General features: G+C 35.1%; 1 protein-coding gene across 13 annotated transcripts in view; it reads right to left on the reverse strand.

Annotated features, from left to right (window-relative positions):
• mpp7a (MAGUK p55 scaffold protein 7a) overlaps nt 1-20,115 on the reverse strand; it is a 207,739-nt gene that overhangs the window by 39,884 nt on the left and 147,740 nt on the right. For all 13 annotated transcript variants that reach the window (XR_012387476.1, XR_012387475.1, XR_011017326.2 and 10 more), the window contains 1 exon segment: nt 3,236-3,316. Coding sequence is in view for 6 of the 13 variants with exons in the window: in XM_073917350.1 (XP_073773451.1) it covers nt 3,236-3,316 (81 nt within the window). In the remaining 7 variants the exon portion in view is untranslated.

Here is a 20,115-nt window from a genome sequence, read left to right on the forward strand (position 1 = left end):
ACACTTCAAACAGCTATAATAAATACTCTGATAGGTGTTTTGAGCTGAAACTTTACAGACACATTCTGGGGACACAAAAGACTTACAATAAATATGAAAAAAGGGGTAACCTATGTGCCCTTTAAAACCATTTTTGTCATGCAAAGCTTATGTAGATTTTGTTGTTTTATGAATGGGTTATATGCACAGAAGTGTTGTTTAGCCACTAAAATCCACCAATCCAAAGATTGATGTGACTATTCTCAGTTTCATGAGGGACCTATTACAGCATCGATAATGTAGAATTTAATTTAGTTTAACAACAAAAAATAAGTAAATAGTGCTATTCCGCCAACCCTGCTTTACTGAGCTGACTTGGTTTCATATTCACATTGGTTCATTTTTGAACAATGATAACCTGTGACAAGCCCCATATATTATTTAACATGCTACTTGGAATATTCTGTCTAAAAAAGCATGTTAGTATGGCTTAGTATAAGGTGTAATTCCTGCAGCCCACCGGCCAAGCGTACAGTAGTCGCTTTAGGACAAATCATGAGAGAAAGTGAGACCAGCTAAACCTTCATGTATGTAAAATCACATTATAACAAGTTTTGCTTGCTACACAACGGAAAACTTGCTTGATATAATATAGTTTTTATTGAAATTTTAGTATTAAAAAGTACAATAAAGTTTTTTAACTGGTGAATGACATGATCTAGTGGGTTGTCTATTGTCGTCTTTAAGGTACCCAATTGTGATATCAAGAGGAATGGCTTTAGATGCCAGGGGAAGGATTGCATTTTCAAAGATATTATGCAAATCGGTTAACATTTAGGCAGTTCACCTTATGCACCTATAAGCTATTCATTTTTAAATTGTATTTAAAACATAAAATAATAAATTAGTACTGTATTTTAACTACTTAAAATTGCAATATTAGATAAATATTAATTAATTAATTAAACAGTGACATAAAATTTTTATTTTATGTCCTTGTTACACGTTCAACTAACATGTATTGTTAAGCCTCATTCACACTACGAGCGACTCGTAATGGCAAAGTGACAAGCGACTGTTCATTTTGAAGTAGAGCGAGCAACAAGGAGTGTCTAGCGATGCGACAAAGTTAAAAATCCTTCAACTTTATGCAAATATATATGTTATATATTTTAAACATAAAATAATAAATTAGTACTGTATTTTAACTACTTAAAATTGCAATATTAGATAAATATTAATTAATTAATTAAACAGTGACATAAAATTTTTATTTTATGTCCTTGTTACACGTTCAACTAACATGTATTGTTAAGCCTCATTCACACTACGAGCGACTCGTAATGGCAAAGTGACAAGCGACTGTTCATTTTGAAGTAGAGCGAGCAACAAGGAGTGTCTAGCGATGCGACAAAGTTAAGAATCCTTCAACTTTATGCAAATAAAGAGTGACTTTTTTGAGCGATAGCCAATAGGAGCACCATCACAGCTTTCATGATCCTCTCTCAGCTCGCTCAGAGGCCAGCTGTATTTTGTGCTGTATATACCTACACAGACCCGCGTTTGAAGCAGGTCACCATCCAGAGCGACAGGCAGCTACACAGTCGCTTCTAGTGTGGATGACGCATTACACTGCTACCATGTTCCAGTATGGTAATTACAATTATGCATAATTACATGAAACTAAACGTAAATCTAGCCTTCATTTTTACTTTAACCAAATAGTACATGTAATTAATTAATGTTACTCAATAGTTAAATGAACAGTTACACTGTAACAAGGACAGTTTAAAATAAAGTCACCCAATGTTTTTTTTTTTCTTATGAATATATGAAATTAAAAAAAAAAGCAGTGTTTAATTTTCACAATATGTATATATTTTTTATCTCATAAATTGATATCTTTCTCATTTTCTTTTCTAATTTCATACAGACCTCAAACTTTTAAACAGTAATGCACCACTGGTCGTAAAATAAATGGACCACTTGCTGTCTAATTTCCAACATTCTCGTTTAGTTTAAAAAAAAGAACACCTATTCCTTTAAAGACAGAGTAAGAGACAGGAGGAGGGAAGCATAGGCTGGGTGGGATGAGAGAAAATTATTAGTTACCGTCGACCCATCACATATTTGATGAAGACACATTCCCTCCCATGATGACAGCCCACCACAGACACAAGATAACATGTTATTATATCTCCGACTGCTGGTGCTCACAAAACAAAGAAAAAAAAGTCCCTCCTTATATACTGCTGAAAGAAATAGAATATATTTCATCTGGCATTAGCTCTGTGGCATAGGAAATGTTTTTGGTGTGGCAAAAGAATTTAAATTTCATTCTAAGGTCACGGAAAATAGCAGTAAAAGCTGGAGAGGGGACAAAATGTTTAAGTGCCCTCCACTAATCATATTGTACAATCTCGCTAGTGTTGCTGCCATGGCTGGTTTGCGCTTTTTAAAAGACCCGATAGTTGGAAATGTGAAGCAATTGGCACACTGGTCTTCTGTAGAGAATTAAATAGAAATATATTTAATGTTTAATCACTCCTTATTCACAATGAGAGCTGAAGGGACTGAAATGAAAAGAGGAACGACGACCAAAAAGCACTTTCAAAACAGTCTCTTTCCAAGAATCCATCCTTATAATCTAAATCTCTGTAAGGTTTGAGAAAAGCCGGGCTACATAATACAGACTAATGCAGGGGTCACATTTGAGAGCAATTAGGCAGCATTAAGGCAAAAAGCCTTGGATGGGATTTTAATACCAGTGGCATTTCAAAGTGTCAAAGCCTGAATCAGACACATCTATTAAAGCCAAACCTGAAGGTAACAAACATCTCAGTGTTATATCAACAGTCGTGGCTTTTCTAGCCACTGTCTCCAACTCCCTCAAACTTCCAAGCCCCGTCTCAGATTTTCATGCCTCTAAATATGCAATTTCTCCACAGCTTCAGCCTGTTTAAATACATAAATGACAGCCATATGCATTTGTCCTCAGAATATCTGCTCAAAGGTATTTTCCTGGATCATGTGTTTCTGGATGTGTGAGGAACAGAGGAGGAGAGACCAACACAGAGAGAAGAGCTGCTGTTAATGACAAACTGATGAGGTGAGTCCTTGTTACAATGGTGAAGTACACTAATGTACCAAACAACAATAAATAAATAAATAAATAAATATGCATTATGAGTACTACAAAAAAAATTATCTTTTATTTTTACTGTCACAGTACTTTCTCTCATAAGAAAGGACTTACGTGGGATGGTGACACTAAAATGTTGTGTATCAGAAATCAACAACTTCCTTTTGAGCTCATTCAATCCAACACCAGTAGGACCTGCAGAAGAAAACAGACAAACAAGAAGAAAGTGTAAATTAATATCTTGCAAAAGGTTTATTAACAATTAAATTTACTCTTTAGTTCTAGTTATTTAACTTTGACTATTATGATTTTTATTTACGTTACATTCTTTTTCAGCCGATAGCAAATATATTAATTATTTTGTTAATATAGTTTCACTTTATTAAAAAAAAAAAAATCTTAATTAAAAAAACAAAAATTATTTCAAAACTGAGCGGCAACCTCCCGCTCTTCCTCATGAAGCCAATACGGAAGTAACTGTAACTGCAATTCATCGAAATTCTGTTAGTCCTGGCTCCATTATAGAGCACATTAATATTGACCCCACTGTTAAAATGGCCAACTTTACAACATAAACAAAAGGTGTTTACAGCCTGGTACAATGAACAATTTTGGTTCATATAGCAAATATTACCCTTCAACACAACTGTGAGGGGGGTGAATTTTTTTTTTTATAACTCATCAGTTTGGGTTTTATAAAGTTATAGTAAATCTTCATAATTAAGGGCGTGGCCACTTGAGTGACAGCTAGGTCTTGCTGGTTACAGTCACTTTACTTCAGCTGATTACCAATTACCAAAGTCAATTGCATTTTGGAACTATTTTTACAATTATCAGATAATATGGCATGCTGTGTGAACTTAATTGTGCTCACAAACCATTCACGTGGCCTGCATTTTCCAGGTGAGTGAAATTATATACTTATATACCATATCTATAAATGTATTTGTTTTATTTAAGATAACTTATTATTTATAGTTTTCTTTAGAACTTGAATGCACCCCAGAATCTGACAGATTGATTAGCTCTAGGCTCTAGAACAGTCATTTGTAATGTCATACAGTGTTTTGACTGGATTACATAAATAGCCTTGCATCAATTACACAGACTATATTTGAAGTATTTGGGAGTAATTTGCATTTTTCTCCTATAGAAAAACATCATTAAAACAATGCTTAGTGGCTCAAAGTATTACAACAGTGTTTTTAAAAGTTTGAACATTTTATTGATATAGTGTACAACCAAGCACATGTGGTCAGAGCACAAACGAGTCACAGGTAATGAAGTATTAAGCGTTTCTCTCAAAGAAATGCTCATCTAAGCAAAATCCTAGCAGGCATCTGTAGCTCCACTCAAGCTCTGCCTCTTTGCTCTTTTTTTGGTAAGTCCCGGTCGGCGCGATGACACAAACAAAATACCCACGGTTGGCCACACCTACTTCATTGGCTCTCTTCAGAAACCTAAGAGGGACGTCACGGATACTACGCCCATATCTTTTATAGTCTATGTTCAAAACTAGTTAAAATGTTTACAAATGTATGATTTTATTCAGTAAATGTCATCCTGTATGCACTTCTCATACATTACATTCAAAATGAATACAAATGAAATACAGATATTACAAATAAAATATTTTCCACTGTACAAGGAGAGAGCATGATGTAGTAAACTTAAGTCAAACATTTCTCATACTTGCTTCTCCTTCACTACAAGTCCTGTAGTCGCATAGTCTAAGCCACATTTGCAGCAAATGCACATAAAAAAATGTGATCCCCTAATGCAATTCTGTAAGTCTAGGCCCAAAGACAGGCCAAGATTCACACAGTATAACGCCGTGAGTCAAGCGTGGTTTTTCTATTAGCCTTTAATGACTGCTACGAGACATGCACAAATCAAAATCTATAAGTTAGAGAACACAAAACAGATGTTTTTCAAACTCGCAAGGAGAATACACATTTTTATTTGATGCATCATACACTTTCAGACACACACATGATTCGATGAGAAGCTCATGACGGTGCAAAACGTGTTATCCTTATTCCGCTGATAGAAGAGTAAGACACTGATTTATTGCACTGAGGAAACAGGAGATTATTTCAAATGTTTTAGGGTCACTGAGTAATGTGGAGCTCCTGTTTGAAAGCCATATTTAAAAAGTGTATGTTTTTGTATGTGCATATATGTATAGGTGGAAAAGGAAAACAAATACATCATAATACACGTTTCCAACAAGCCATATTTCATACGCAAGAACTCCTTTGCCTTAAAAGGACTCACAAACTTAAAACAGTCTTTACTTTTTGGCAATGTTAATCTCCAGACCCCACTAGGCCTAGTCTGCCTGCTTCCAGGCCCATGTAGAAACCTTGTCAAAAGGGAAGACAAATGGTCCGTAGTCCCTTGACCATTCTATTCACTCATCATGAGCACTAAATGAGTTTAAAGTCCTCAATCACTCATCTCTGCAGCAGCTCGCCCTGTCTCTGATGTATGGCCACTTGTATCCCAAAAGTCACGAACAGCACTAAACCTGTAGTCCGAATTCAAGCACAGAGCTCCAGCCAGTTCCCCACAGTCTAAACAGTCTTCAAATGAGACGTAGCCGTGGTGGTGCGTCAGAAAGGTTAACCGATTTTCCTTAGTGCATTTTTTTCAGGTTATTCTGTTCATTGTCATTCGCTTTAATGACCCAAACAAAAACGAGCCCTTTACTCTTCAACAGCCCCAATAAAATAACACATTTGAGTAATTGTTTTTCAATCCAAGTGCATGCGCATACTCACAGGGGCAGGTTGCGAGGGTCGTAAAAGTGTCAGTAGTCATTAGGGCTCTCATTAGGGGAGAAGGCTAATATGAAAGGCTTAATAACTTCCAGGCCAAGCGCAGAGCAGATGCAGTTAACCTTGAGGCGGGCTAAACGTGGGGGACCACCATCCAAGCTTCTATCAATGTGCTTAAAAACGCAATCATCATGTTCTCTTATTATTGAGATCAACATATTCCACCAAGTGTGTCCGATAAATAACCTTTCAAAGCACTAAAATGTGTGATAAATTAACTCTGGAGAGACTGGGCACTAGGCTACTTGTACAGGACTCTGCCAACTGCTCAGATGTGCAAAAATTGCACTTGATAGTTCTAGGAAGAAACAACACATTGTAGCCCAATACTGTAATGTTCAATTATAAAAGCCCAGACAGAGATGTTTGGAAAGCGTACAAAATATTCTGATATAAAAGAAAAAGGTGAATGTGATCTAGTGTTTGAACCGAAAGCTCCTTTAGATCATCATTTTCCTGAATGGTCATTCTTCTGCTCTAGAGTTATTCTGTCTGGGTCTGAAATACCACTATATCAACTTGAAATCTTTTCGATCTTAACTCAAACATGTCGAAAAAAACAGATCGTTTGCTACGTTAAATAATCAGGTTTCAGTTAAAACACAATGTCGGGCTCGCAAAGCTGCACATGTGTTAAATGTGTTGACTTTGGCTGGTGGATTAATATGTATCCAAACAGATAAGATCTTGATTCGTCTGGAAAGATGTTTGAAACCAAACCGCAAACCGTGGGTCAGTCGTGTTAGAGAAAGCAAAGGGGAATAAGACCATTTATTGCAGAACACTTCGCCTGACCCGATCCACATATGGGGGTAAACATCTAAAAGCAGTGTGAAAGTTTAATGTGCTTTTTAATAAATCCCTGCTTAAAGAATACAAGAAAATAGATATGACTTAAACAATCACACAAATAGAGCACAAAGAAAGACACTTGAAAAACACTTTGAAATGACATCACTGATGGCTGTATTATTAAATGCATTTCTCCTCATTTTTTCCTCAAAATTCTACACATAATACCCCATAATGACAGTGTGAAAAAAAGAATTTTTGAAATAGTTGCAAATTTATTAAAAATAAAAAAACTTGAAAAATTAGATGTACATAAGTATTCACAGCCTTTGCTCAATACTTTGTTGATGCACCTTTGGCAGCAATTACAGCCTCAAGTCTTTTTGAATATGATGCCACAAGCTTGGCACACCTGTCTTTGGGAATTTTTGCCAATTCCTTATTCCAATTCTTTTCAAGCTCTGTCAGACTGGATGGTAAGCGATGGCCTACTATGGTTTTTAGATCTCTCCAGAGATGCTCAATAGGATTTAGGTCTGGGCTATGGCTGGGCTACTCAAGGACATTTACCAAGTTGTTGTAAAGCAAAGAGCCATCGGGCTATTGATCACCTCCCTAACTAGGGCCCTTCACCCCTAATCACTTAGCTTATTTGATCTTTCACTTACAGATGATGGAGGCCTCTGTGCTTATTGGAACTTTCAGAGCAGCAAAAAATTTTCTGTAACCTTCCCCAGCCTTATGCCTTGAGATAATCCTGTCTTGGAGGTCTACAGACAATTCTTTTGTCTTCATGTTTGGTTTGTGTTCTGACATGCACTGTCAACCCTGGGACCTTATATAAACAGGTGTATGCCTTTTCAAATCATGTCCAATCAACTGAATTTACCACAGGTGAACTCCAATTAAGCTGCTGAAACATCTCAAGAACGATCAGTGGAAACAGAATGTACCTGAGCTCAATTTAGAGCTTCACGGCAAAGGCTGTGAATACTTATGTACATCTGATTTTTCAGGTTTTTTATTTTGAATAAATTTGCAACAATTTCAAAAAATCTTTTTTCCACATTGTTATTATGGGGTATTGTGTGTAGAATATTGAGGAAATAAATTAATTTAATCCACTTTGGAATAAGGCTGTAACATAAAAAAATGTGGAAAAAATGAAGCGCTATGAATACTTTCTGGATGCACTGTACAGACAAAACAAAATGAATACCAGTTGTTCCTGAGGATAAAGTTGAGGTTTTCTGAAGTGATCACTCTATGCTAAAAATAACTTAAAACACCATAAAATAATGATTCCGGTGAAGATTAATGAATTTATTTCATAAGTTACCAATATTTCATCAGGAGCCAAACTAATTAATTTGGTTTTGCCTGTCTATATATATACTTTTTTGTTCCTCAAAGTAGTAGCTTTGTATATAAATCACCACAGTTTAAGCTAAAAAACTTTTTCAGTCTTCAAAAAAATTTTTTGAATGGCCTGATGGTGAGTAAATTAACAGCAAATTCTTTATTTTTGGATAACCTATCCTTTTAAAACGTGACCTTAAGGGAACAGTACAGTAGGTGAGAGTTCAAAGTGACTATTACCGCCGCGTCTTATACCGCCGCCGTTTGAAATAACTGCCGCTCTGTTTTTAGTATATGACAGCAGCTTGTGAATGAGCCGCCAGGGGGCGCAAAGGGACGGGATGCGAACGGACAGAAATAGCCTTTACAGCAGCTTTAAATATGCTACTGTGCTTGTAAATGAGATTAAACAATAAGTCAAAGCATTATAATTCCTTCATTAATCAGTTAAAATTTGTTAACACTTTATTGTAAACTTTTTTAAGTGCAAAGAGGACTAGTTTTGGAAAATAGAATTGAAGAAATAAAAGACAACTAACATGAAAGCACAAACATTCAGTACAAATAAGTAGTCTTAAACAAAATAAATAAAGCAGTCTTTTAGCCTAAATATAGAGAGATGTTCAGTGTTTGCTATTTTGATAGGACTAAGACAAGACATTTTCATTTATGTTTTTATTTCTGTTTTTGTTTTAATTTTCGTTGTTGATTATATTTTACTATCTTATTTTATGTCTCAACAATTGTACATAATAATAAACGAATAATGAAAACTAATTAATAATGAAATTAGGCCTAAATAAATTATTTATTTAAAGATATTGTGGCGAAACACTGAGAAACGGTCAGGGGCATGGTCTAAAGAGCTTAAGTTGAATGCTGCTTCATCAAAAGCAAATAAATAAATAAATAAATTGACCTACCTTAAGGAGATCACTGAAAGTATAATAAAACAAATTTTGCCGCAGGACATAACATAAATTAAGTCTCGCAGGTTTATCTTTAATAATTTAGTTTCAGTTCAGTTTTTTTTTTTTTTTCAAAACGTCAATGTTCTCCTTTAAAGAAGCTATAACTGTTGTTTTGTTTTTTTAATTAATGGCTCAGTATGTTTGGTATTTTAATTTCAATTTCTGTCACCTTGCATATGCGTGTGAAATATAATGCCGCATAACCGCGAAAAAAGAAGAAAAAGCTGTCAGTTAGACCTAATTCATCAAAATGAACTGTAATAAAATACAGCATGTATGTTAATACTGGCAGAATGTGAACAAACTCAAGGTAAGGCTAAGATATGTGCTTGCTTTTTTAATGCATTTAAAAAGATTTGCGGCTACTATGGTGTATAATAATGTTTTTTCTTCCTTTTTTGTATGGTAAAGGACAATGCACATTGTTATTGATGTAAACTTAGACTAAAACTTACCATTGATAAATGTGACCTAGCCTACTTCAAGCAGATAACTTAAAGTATAATAAAAATAATTTTGCCACAGGACATAAATAAAGTCCCGCAAGTTTAGTTTTAATAATTTGGTTTCAGTTTTGTTCAGTTTTTTTTTTCTCAAAACATCTGTTTTTCTTTAAAGTAAAATTGTTGTTTTTTGTTGTTGTTGTTTTACTTGTAATGGCTCTCTCTCTCTCTCTCTCTCTCTCTCTCTCTCTCTATATATATATATATATATATATATATATATATATATATATATATATATATATATATATATATATATATATATATGTAATTATTTAATAATATATAATTATAAATATATTCTTAATAAACTTCCCAGCCACAAATATTGAAGAACACAACTTGTATTAAAACTGGGCGGGGATTAGAAAGAATACAATGCTTGTTATATAATTTAAAATGTTATTCCTCTTGTTCAATTTCTGCATGCACATTTTTTCACCCGCTACTCTGCCAGGAACTTCGCTGCTGGAGAGCACCTTCAAAAATCTCAATCTCATGGCTCATTCTTCACGAATATAGAATTAAAATAATGGCGCGATAGGTTTATTGTGCATCCCGCGGGTGCAACCAACAAGAGTTGTGCATTTTAGTTTAACTTTTTGAGCGTTAAAAGCAGTTCTGTGTTAGTTTTTATTTAAATATATCAAGCCGAAACTAAACAGCGCATTCTCTCCGCCTCCTTGTTCATAACCAGCCACGCACTGCTGAAGCAGGCAATAGAGACACTCCGTAATTCATAATCTTAGCTGATGTTTCGGAGTCGAAAGAATATATTAAAGAGAAATGTTCTTTTAACAGTCCCGATATGTTTAATCTTTTTTTTCTGTCATTTCTCTTCAGCAAATTATATTTTTTTAAAGCTGCTTGATTCTTTTAAAACCGAAAGCAGAGCCCGGCAATTGGTGTTTTTCCATAAGATACGCTTTGTGAAGTTTTTAATGTGTTTTTAAATAGTTTTATTCTATTCAAAGCAGCACCTATATGCCAATTTATCCTAAAAACGCGGCATAGGAGCCATGCATGTCATGTGTCACATAACAGCATTTTCCTACGCGTGCGCGATCAATTTCTGATCCTTTTGCATAAAGGTTTTTAATCAAAAACAGGTCATTTAATTACTTTCGATGTGCTAAAATATTTGTTAGACGAATGTTATTTTAAAAAAAGCATATGCACATATTACAATTGTAAAATAGTCTAAAATGCATGGTCTGATCAGAAATAAAGGAAATTAGTTATATTTCATTATTTAATGCATAAAATAGGCTATAGTCTTTTTATAAATTGAGTTGAATTGAATTGAATTGAATTGATTTGAAACTTTTAATTGCATTTTTACGTCCTGTAAATAATAAAAGTTGCATCAGATTGATGAAAACGAATCTTAATACCTGCAAACAGGGCCACAGTTACTTCTTTTTTCACTGACTGGCATGAATGGCAAACGCGTCAGAAAAAAACTGCTGAATCTGCGCGAATATTTGGTTAACTTATAAAACAAATGTCTGGTTTAGTGATGTTAGTAATGCATAGAAAAATGCAAAGCAGAATTCTCCTAAGCTCATTAACCCATGCACTGATGACAGCGAGGGAATCACTGGCCCACCATTTTATTTATTAAAGGTATTATTTCACTGACCAGAACATAACCATTTATAATATAATTAATAACCTATCGTCTAAAGCAGGCAACACTCTATTCAGCTATGTTCTGTGTTTTTACGTAAAAATATATTCGTTTTGGCGAATGCTTGGAGCGTAATATAGATATTTTAAATAACACATTAAGTTCAGTTGTTGTGCTTAGAAACATTCATTTTCATAAGGCCCCATATTTAATGCGGTTTCGTTTTTAAACGCATAGGTTTTGTTAAGCCATCCGTCCTATTTTTGGATTTTGTGTATTCATGTTTATGAAAAACACTTAAAGAGTGGAGACCCCTTCCCCCTATTCATAACCAAAAGCTTGTCTGTTAGGTGTTAATGGGCATCAGTGAGGCTGAAATCATGTCGCGTTTTCACTTTCGGGCTAGTAGCTTGCAGCATGACACGCAAACCCTGCCCCCAGAACGTCCCCGGAATTAGATGTTGCATATTGTATCTGTGATCTTAAGGAAAGTGTTAAGTAGACTATTTAAGCACAGAGCGAGTAATAAAACAGCATATATTTCGTTGCGCTCAGCAGCTTTTCACTAATAAAGCTCTTCATGTAAATTTCATTTTTCAATTTTAGCGCGTCATATAAAAACATCAATGCTTGTTTGGGGACACAGAACACACTTATTTTTGTAGTTTCCCCTGATCCGTTTTTAAAGTGGCACTGCACATTTGGTTAACTGAAAAAAGGTCGCAGTTCATGCGTTCACTCACCCCAAAAATGCTCTGTTTGCATGATTTGATTATTATCATCGTATCCTAAATAAATAATAAATAAATAAATAATATTTTAAACCTTCTCTGGTGTTTACTGTTTTTAGAGAATATATAAAATCTTTTTTTTAAACAAAGCCTTTGTAAAATGGCTTTGTTTAATATGGCTTTAAAGGTTTCATTTATGTAGGCTATAAAGGCCTACCTTGTTGCTTTTGCTTGTTTTATAATGGTTTATTTATTTCATGCGATTTTATTATATCAGATATTTGTAATTCTTTAAATTATATTTCAATATGGCTTAGGCTATTTTATAAAGATATGACACTTGTTTTAAGTCTACAAAAGGGTACACGTAAAGTTTTATGTCTTTCTGTTTTATTCATATTGTGTATTATCTGCAAAATAAATAACAAAAAGAAAGAAGCTGCTCGCAGCTTACCAGAGCTGTGAAGGGAGCGCTCATTTGCTCAATCTCTCACACACACATATGCAGGCATATAAACACGCACAAACACACCGTTTAAACTTGACAAAAACTCTCGAAAACCTTTAGTCTGCTGTGTCTTTAATATGGTGTAAAGATTATTATGCGTTAATGAAACATCCAGGGGGACGCAGCAAAGTCACTTATAAATTAAAATTGTATTATTTTATGCAACAGCCTTACATTTAAAACGGAAACATAACGGCGATTATAATCAAAAAGACCTCTCAACCCATAAGGCTAGATGTTTTCTTTCCCTTATTTATTAATTTATTTGTTCATGTGCGCATGTAACTCGTGTGCCTTCGGAAAACTAGTGTAATGACGGCAAGCCATCTTTCCCAGACTTGGGGCAAAGTCCGCCTCTCCTTTCACTTCGCCCCCCAAAGCCCCAGCTGGCCCTCCTGGCATCCTCTGCGTAAATCATATGCTGGATAAGTTGACGGTTCAATTCGCTGTGGCAATTACAGACTTATAAAGGGACTAAGCCGAAAAGAAAATGAATGAAAGAATGAATTAATAATAATAATAATAATAATAATAATAATAATAATAATAATAAAATAAGGTAATGATCTTTACACAGATGCCGCGTACGTGGCATTTTTTATTTTTAGAGATGGTTCATTTGAATTGCCTCTGCCACTTCCCCCACCTCAAACCTGAAAGTTGCAGAGAGAACTATAGCCTATTTACACCTTAGCCTCAATAGCAACAGTTCATAGCCCATTTACATCAAGACAGCGCAAGTTTAGCGGAAGAATGTCAAATCAGAATCACGCAGATGAAGCACACCAGCTACTACTATCATGAAACTATTAAAATGGCATTGGCATAACTTTATTTATTTTCAGCAGCTTTTTTTCGCTCAACAGAAATGCGGCATTGGGAAGCATTTAATAAATAAAAGCAGGGTTAATAGTGACGTGATTCAAATGCTGGATCTGCGACAGAGAAACTACAGGGGTTTTGGGAAACACTCACTACTATATCCTCCCCCCCCAAACTATGCATATTCAGCGCAAGTTACTGTACGGCTTTGTTTGGGAAAGCACAGGTCCGCTGGTGCCGCGCGCCTCTTTCTCTGGGCCGAAGCGAGATGATTTTAAAAATATTAAAGATATAGATTAATTAATTATTCAGCAAAATTGACATTTATTTCATATTTCACTATGCATTTCATCTGATAGGCTAATCTTTATAGCTTAATTAAACACATATTGTCAAACCCCACACGTGTATGAAAATGAAAATGGCATTTGTTATTATTAGACTCCGATTTGTTATTTGTTGCCTAGGCTATTTTCACATTTGAGGTGCTTTATTGGCATGACAAATAACTGTACATTCGTATTGCCAAAGCAGTGCAGCGTCACTGCGTACAAAGACAGTGCAAAAAGGGCAGTAGTGCAAACAATTATGGATATAACATATAATAAAGAAAATAAAATAAAAAAATTGAATAATAAAAATAAAAATAGAATCATGATAAAGGTAATGATAGTAGCCTATTATCAAAAGTAAGTCCACAAATAAAGAGTTCGAGTATTTGTGTGTTGGAGACAGTGGAGCGGGTATTTGAACGCACAACGCGCTCTGTGCTGGACTTTACACCTGCTTTGATCTGGTGCAGGCATAAATGCGCATGCGGTGGAGGCGCACTCTAAACTCACACTGGAGAAAACTGGACTAGTGGATATCACAAAGACACGCATTTTAATTTATTTCATGTTTTGCTTAACTAATTCTTTGAATAAAACTATTGAGCTATAAAGGGGAAAAACGCAGAAGAAATTTCCCATTACATTAATTTTAGCACAGCTGCCATTCATTTTCACATTAGTTTTTGAGTTAGGGATTAATAGTAAAGTAGCCTAGTAAAAATGTCTATACTATAAATAATATTATAATTTATTATATCCATTATTATTATTATTATTATTATTATTATTATTATTATTATTATTATTATTATTATTTTAATTATTATTATTAAGCTAAACAATTGACAAAACGCAGAACAAAATATTTGCTTTCATTTTGGCATAGCTAAAGCACACGTTTACAGTTATGTAAAAAAACATCCCCTTCTACAGCAGCAGTCAATTTAGGACACTTAAAAATGTCTTTTGCGTTTAAAGATGATCGACCTGCGAAGTTATGTTTACAGTGTTGTAAAAGAAAAAGGTAGGCTATTCAGTGCGTGTGGATTTACCGCGGATCCACCTCTTGCGCTGCAGGCTGAATAATATACATGGCTTTCTGTTTGGCTACACTAATGCCTAAAAATGTAACTAAGTAACACATTAATTTTAGAAACTATTTTTAAATGGCATTTAACATTTAAATTTATTTTTTTATTTAATGTAACATTTAAATATAATTTAATTTAAAACATTTATTTTTTCCTCGCTGATTTTGGTTGAGTAATAAAGCGTGATGACTCAGATGATCTAGTTTAGCTTGCATGTGTGGGCGTATTTTGACGTCTTTACCTAAAACTTTACACATTTATAATGTTTAAAATAAAACGGAAAGAAATAAAGAGACTAACATAATTTAAACCACTTGTTTGGTGCTTAACATTATCTTTCTGCATTAATGTAAACGGTATCGTTGCCTTCATTAATAAAATCGGTAATAGCAAAACTGCATATTATTATTACTATAAAAAGTAGGACTATATCGGTAATGCAAAGTAATGAATTAATAAATTGCCTAAATAAAAGGAACAAGAAAGGACCAAATTCAGTCGTCAAGTGCAATGGGATTGCGCCCTTGCGCCCTCAGTTATGATATCCTGCCGCCGGGCCTGCTATAGCGAAACTTTATTGTTTGAGAAGAAACAAAAGCGGAAACTGTGGATGAAAACCTGGCTGGGAAGATGGTGACAACATGAATTTTCTGTTCTTCAACGAGAAAAAAAAATCGCAGACAGGACACAATGACGCCGTTTATTATACAACGCAGGTCGTGTTTACGATCATTAATATTAACAACTAATATTAATATCATATTATTAACTCCTCTTGCTTTAGACTTTACCTTTTAGAGCTTGTTCTTGTTGGCGCAATATAAGTTTATTGCATGTATAGGGTACGAATGCTTTTCCTTCATTGCATCCTTTCCGTAAGGTGTTTTATTTATTTTTTTATTTAATTAATTTATTTATAATTTTTTTAAATAATGATGACAATATTTACTGTCTAAACATTCCTCGGTATACTACCAACAAATTACGCCCCTGTACCCAAGTAGCCTACCTAAGTTAATTTACATTTCATGTAAAATTAAGAAATAAAAAAAGACCAAAGTATTATGCTAAATATTCGTACAAACGAACATGTTTGTTTTTTAACTTTCGTTGATAAAACAACACAATACAGCCTAGGCTAGTTAAATATTAAATAACTTTAACTGCTTGAAACAGTAAACGTTACATTTTAGAAACTTCTCAAATACTAATCAATAATAATATAAATAGTAACGAAGAACAAAAATATTAGCCAATTGTAACAACATAAGTCAGATGTTGGAAAAAAACTGCGTCTCTCCGCCTTTTTTCTATTCATATTTTAAATTATTTGCCAGAAAAACTAACATGTTGACTTTGTTCGGTTTAAGCGGAGACTTATTTGAGATTACAATGTTTCCAGCAGCACTGAGACTGTGTGCCTGTAGCCCATACAGATACTTTTTCGCAACCGTGGCAAAGAGAGTATCTTGCTCCGCCGCCTGCATTTCTCGGAAACCAGCTCTACATTGTGGATCGGCGCGTTCTCAACTACCAAATATGCTGCTCCATTTCTCATCAACGTCTACTATTTATCAGTTTCTCTTTTGTATTTGCCCATTTTTGAAAAGGCCTCTCTACCATACCTGGCTGACTAGCTGGGCATTTGCGTTCAGTAGATGACACCGGAGCTGGCTCCGCATGTCATGGCATGGGTGACATTACCACAGATGGCTATGGAGGTTCGACGTGTTTGTCCATTTAACACTTATTTTTCTAAACAAGCCCTACAAATAGCTTCATCCTAATTATTGATTCGCCTTACTCGTTCGCCACGAATCCAAAATGTTTCCAGATTGGCGATGTAATATAAGTTTTCCAGCAAGGTTCATGGCTGAACTTGAACTTGCTGTATCACGTCTAAGTTAACGTTATGTTCATAAATGTATAGGCTATTTGGCAACAAAACAGAAAATGTGTGTTCTAGAGTGATTGTCGTCACGGTGACCGTCACAGCCCTTACATATGAGATTGCATACATTTGCATACATGTTTTAAGCTATAAAATGAAAGCCTCAGTTTGGTGCGGAGTTATTATTATACAAAAATCAAGAAAATCTTTGGATTTGTTTGATTCGTAGATTGTAGGCTATTTTAAAATCCGATATTATATAAGAACTATTAATAACTGTAATTTTCAAAAAATAAAAAAATGAATAAAAAAGGGGTTTGTTGGTTGTAGCCCACCCTAAATCATCAACAGCCTGCTTTTTTTAAGTTTATGAAGCGGCTCCATACAGCACAGAGGTGATCTGCATCAGCGCTGGTTAGTCAACACTGTGTGAAACTGTGACGAGAAATATCCTTCTTTCATTTTGCTTCTTTGGCAAAATGTGTCTGTAGAAACGTGTGTTTGCATGTGTTACCATCCCAAGAGTTAACAAATATTTGTTGTACATTTAGGGGCCGATCACAAAGCGCACGCCTTTACGTTGCAAAAACGCGCGACGTACCGCGCTGCCTTTTATGGTTGACAAGAAAAAAATAAGCCTCTTTTGTATGTCACTAGAAAACGACTGAATTAGCTGGTGTGCGCGAGTCGAGTTGCTGTCGATGTTATAATTGTAATTTTAATAATATTGTGATATTTAAGATCTATAAATACAGCTCTGGATAACTTGAAACAGCGACCACAAGTCTCTCCTCAGTCTTTTAAAGTTTATCGTACTCACATTGACAACCCAAACCCCGCTGTCACCTCAACAGAAAGCCTGCAGTGCTTTTATTTGACTGAACAATGAAACAGAGGTAACACGCTTTTTCCACTCGAGCACACAGCGCGCAACGGCAAAACTTAAAGCGCGCTGAGCAAGCATAAGCAGAGCGTAAAACACTGGCGGCAGTCAGTAAACCATTAAACAGATGCCCCGTATGCAGCCAAACTTTAAAAATGTATAAAGCATATTTTAATCGTTTAACTGATACCATTCATCGGTTACAAACGCACCCTTTCAGTTATTGCTTAATCAGTTATTTTGAGCATCCCCAACTAAACCGCATGTGCAAGCTCTATTTTTTTTTTCTCTCACGGCCGCACGCCGGAGATCCGGCATGGTGCCGGAATACTTTAAGCCCTGGTAAGATCATGTTTATCACTATAAGAAAACTAAATCAAAATTATATTTTAATTGAACACATCTGATCACATAAGGTACGCAAAGAAAAGTCTGTTTAGTGTTGTGAAAAGGCAAAGCTGAATATCTGTGGTTAAACTGCCACCCAGCGGTCAAAAGCTGCTGGCGCATCAAGTACCGCCGTCGCCGCGGTATGAATGGCGGCATAAGGAACACATTGAAGTAGTAACATCTGTATAACAGTTTAGAGAGAAAAGACAGCAGACTAGCATCCTTGGTTTTGTCATGCCAAATACATCCATGAACTCAAAATAATTCTGTTAGTTTGACTTCCAGTACAAGGGCATCCTGACACAAAAAACCCTGATTAATTAAACAGACCAACTTATATATTTGGTCATAAAGAAGTGTGCACACACACTCACTTAATTACATGCACCAACAAAACTGTGATAGAATCCATATGCTACATTGCGTTCTCAAACACACAGCCTGGTCTTTTGCAGTGAACCTTGACCCAGTGCTACCTCTCACAAATTTGTGCATGAAATATTTGATACACCTGGTGAACATTACTTGTCAGCAAATAAGGACATTTTTCACAACAACAAACCACTTATTTTACAACTTATTTTAGAGTTAAGAAAGTCGATAAAAAAAGGTTAAAGCAGCATTTCAAAAATTTAAACAAAATAATGGAGAAAAAAGAACCCGAAAGCCTCAAGCTATCTGTCATACAAATCTAAATTACTTTTTGTTCACACTTTTATGAAACACTTAATTCATTGTTCTGGACTCTAAATCCTCCATCCAGAATTTCTGGCGAACAAAGACCTAATCAGACATCAGACAAAAAACTAATACGATTTCAAGGTTTTTTCACTTTAAAAAGCTGACGTCTCTTTGGGGCTTCACCTTCGCTTCGTTCCCTTGAAAATAAGTGTTAACGATTCATTGGTGAATAATATTACGAAAGAATAAAATGTTCCGAAAGAACACCAGCGCTGCGAATGAAGTGCCACAGATGAATTAATCCTCAGCTGGTCCTGTCAGCTTCAGGGGTCTACAGAGGGCCGGCTTGAGTGAGAGTCCCACTGCAGGCAGGATTTATGGGCTGCAGTCGAGTGCTGTTGTGGGTAAAGTGCTGTTTATGTGGAGCCTCAAAATAGTGTGTTGATTTGTGCAATGGTCTCAACAGTAGAAAGAAAATACCAAGTGCACATGCTGAACGAACCAAACTAAACAAGCCTACATAGGGTTAGCACAGGTTTTAAAAAAATAACAAATAAAATAAAATATAAAATTTATATACAGTTGAAGTCAGAATTACGAGCCCCATGAATTATTAGCCCCGTTTGTTTTTTCCCAAATTTCTGTTCAACTGAGAGATTTTTTTAAACACATTTCTAAACATTTTCAAACATTTAAATATCTCATCTCTAATAACTGATTTATTTTATCTTTGCCAAGCAGATAGTAAATAATATTTTACTAGATTTTTTTAAAGACACTAGTATTCAGCTTAAAGGGCATTTTAAAGGCTTAACTAGGTTAATTAGGCTAAATAGGCAGGTTAAGGTAATTAGGCAAGTTATTGTATAACGATGGTTTGTTCTGTAGACTTTCTAAAAAAATATATAGCTTAAAGGGGCTAATAATTTTGACCTTAAAATGGTTTTAAAAAAATAATAAAAACTGCTTTTATTCAAGCTGAAATAAAACAAATAATACTTTCTCCAGAAGAAACATTATTATCAGACATACTGTGAATATGTCCATGCTCTGTTAAACATTATTTAGGAAAGAAAGAAAAAACTCAAAGGGGGGCAAATAATTCTGACTTCAATATATTTACATTATGTAGTTTGATGTTTGAAGAAAATACAAAGTGTCACTAAATAAATTCCTTTATCTTGGGTTACTTTATGCTAAACTGTACCGATGGTTGATGGTACATAATATGTGTGTGTGCTGGCGCTCACCGGAGCACTTCTTCACATGCACACATGTCAAGCAACTGAATTTCTAGCAGCTAAATGTCTGAATGGTCTGGTGACTGGCTGGAGTACATGTCTCACATCAGCGAGTTTTAACCGTAAACACGCTCTTTCCGTCAATTTTCCTTCTATGTTCAAACTGGAAAGCATTCTGGCAAATTATCGGTAATGTTACAACTTCTCTTTCCAGAAAATTGCTGGAATGAATTTACCGGTTTTTTTCAAAAAGGGCCTGCTCACACATACTCACCTTTCCCGAAAGGTCAGTATGTGTGAAAGGGGCTAATGAGATGGCAGCAGGGAGT

This window comes from Danio rerio, chromosome 12 (assembly GCF_049306965.1).
Source record: "Danio rerio strain Tuebingen ecotype United States chromosome 12, GRCz12tu, whole genome shotgun sequence".
Lineage (NCBI taxonomy): Eukaryota > Metazoa > Chordata > Actinopteri > Cypriniformes > Danionidae > Danio > Danio rerio.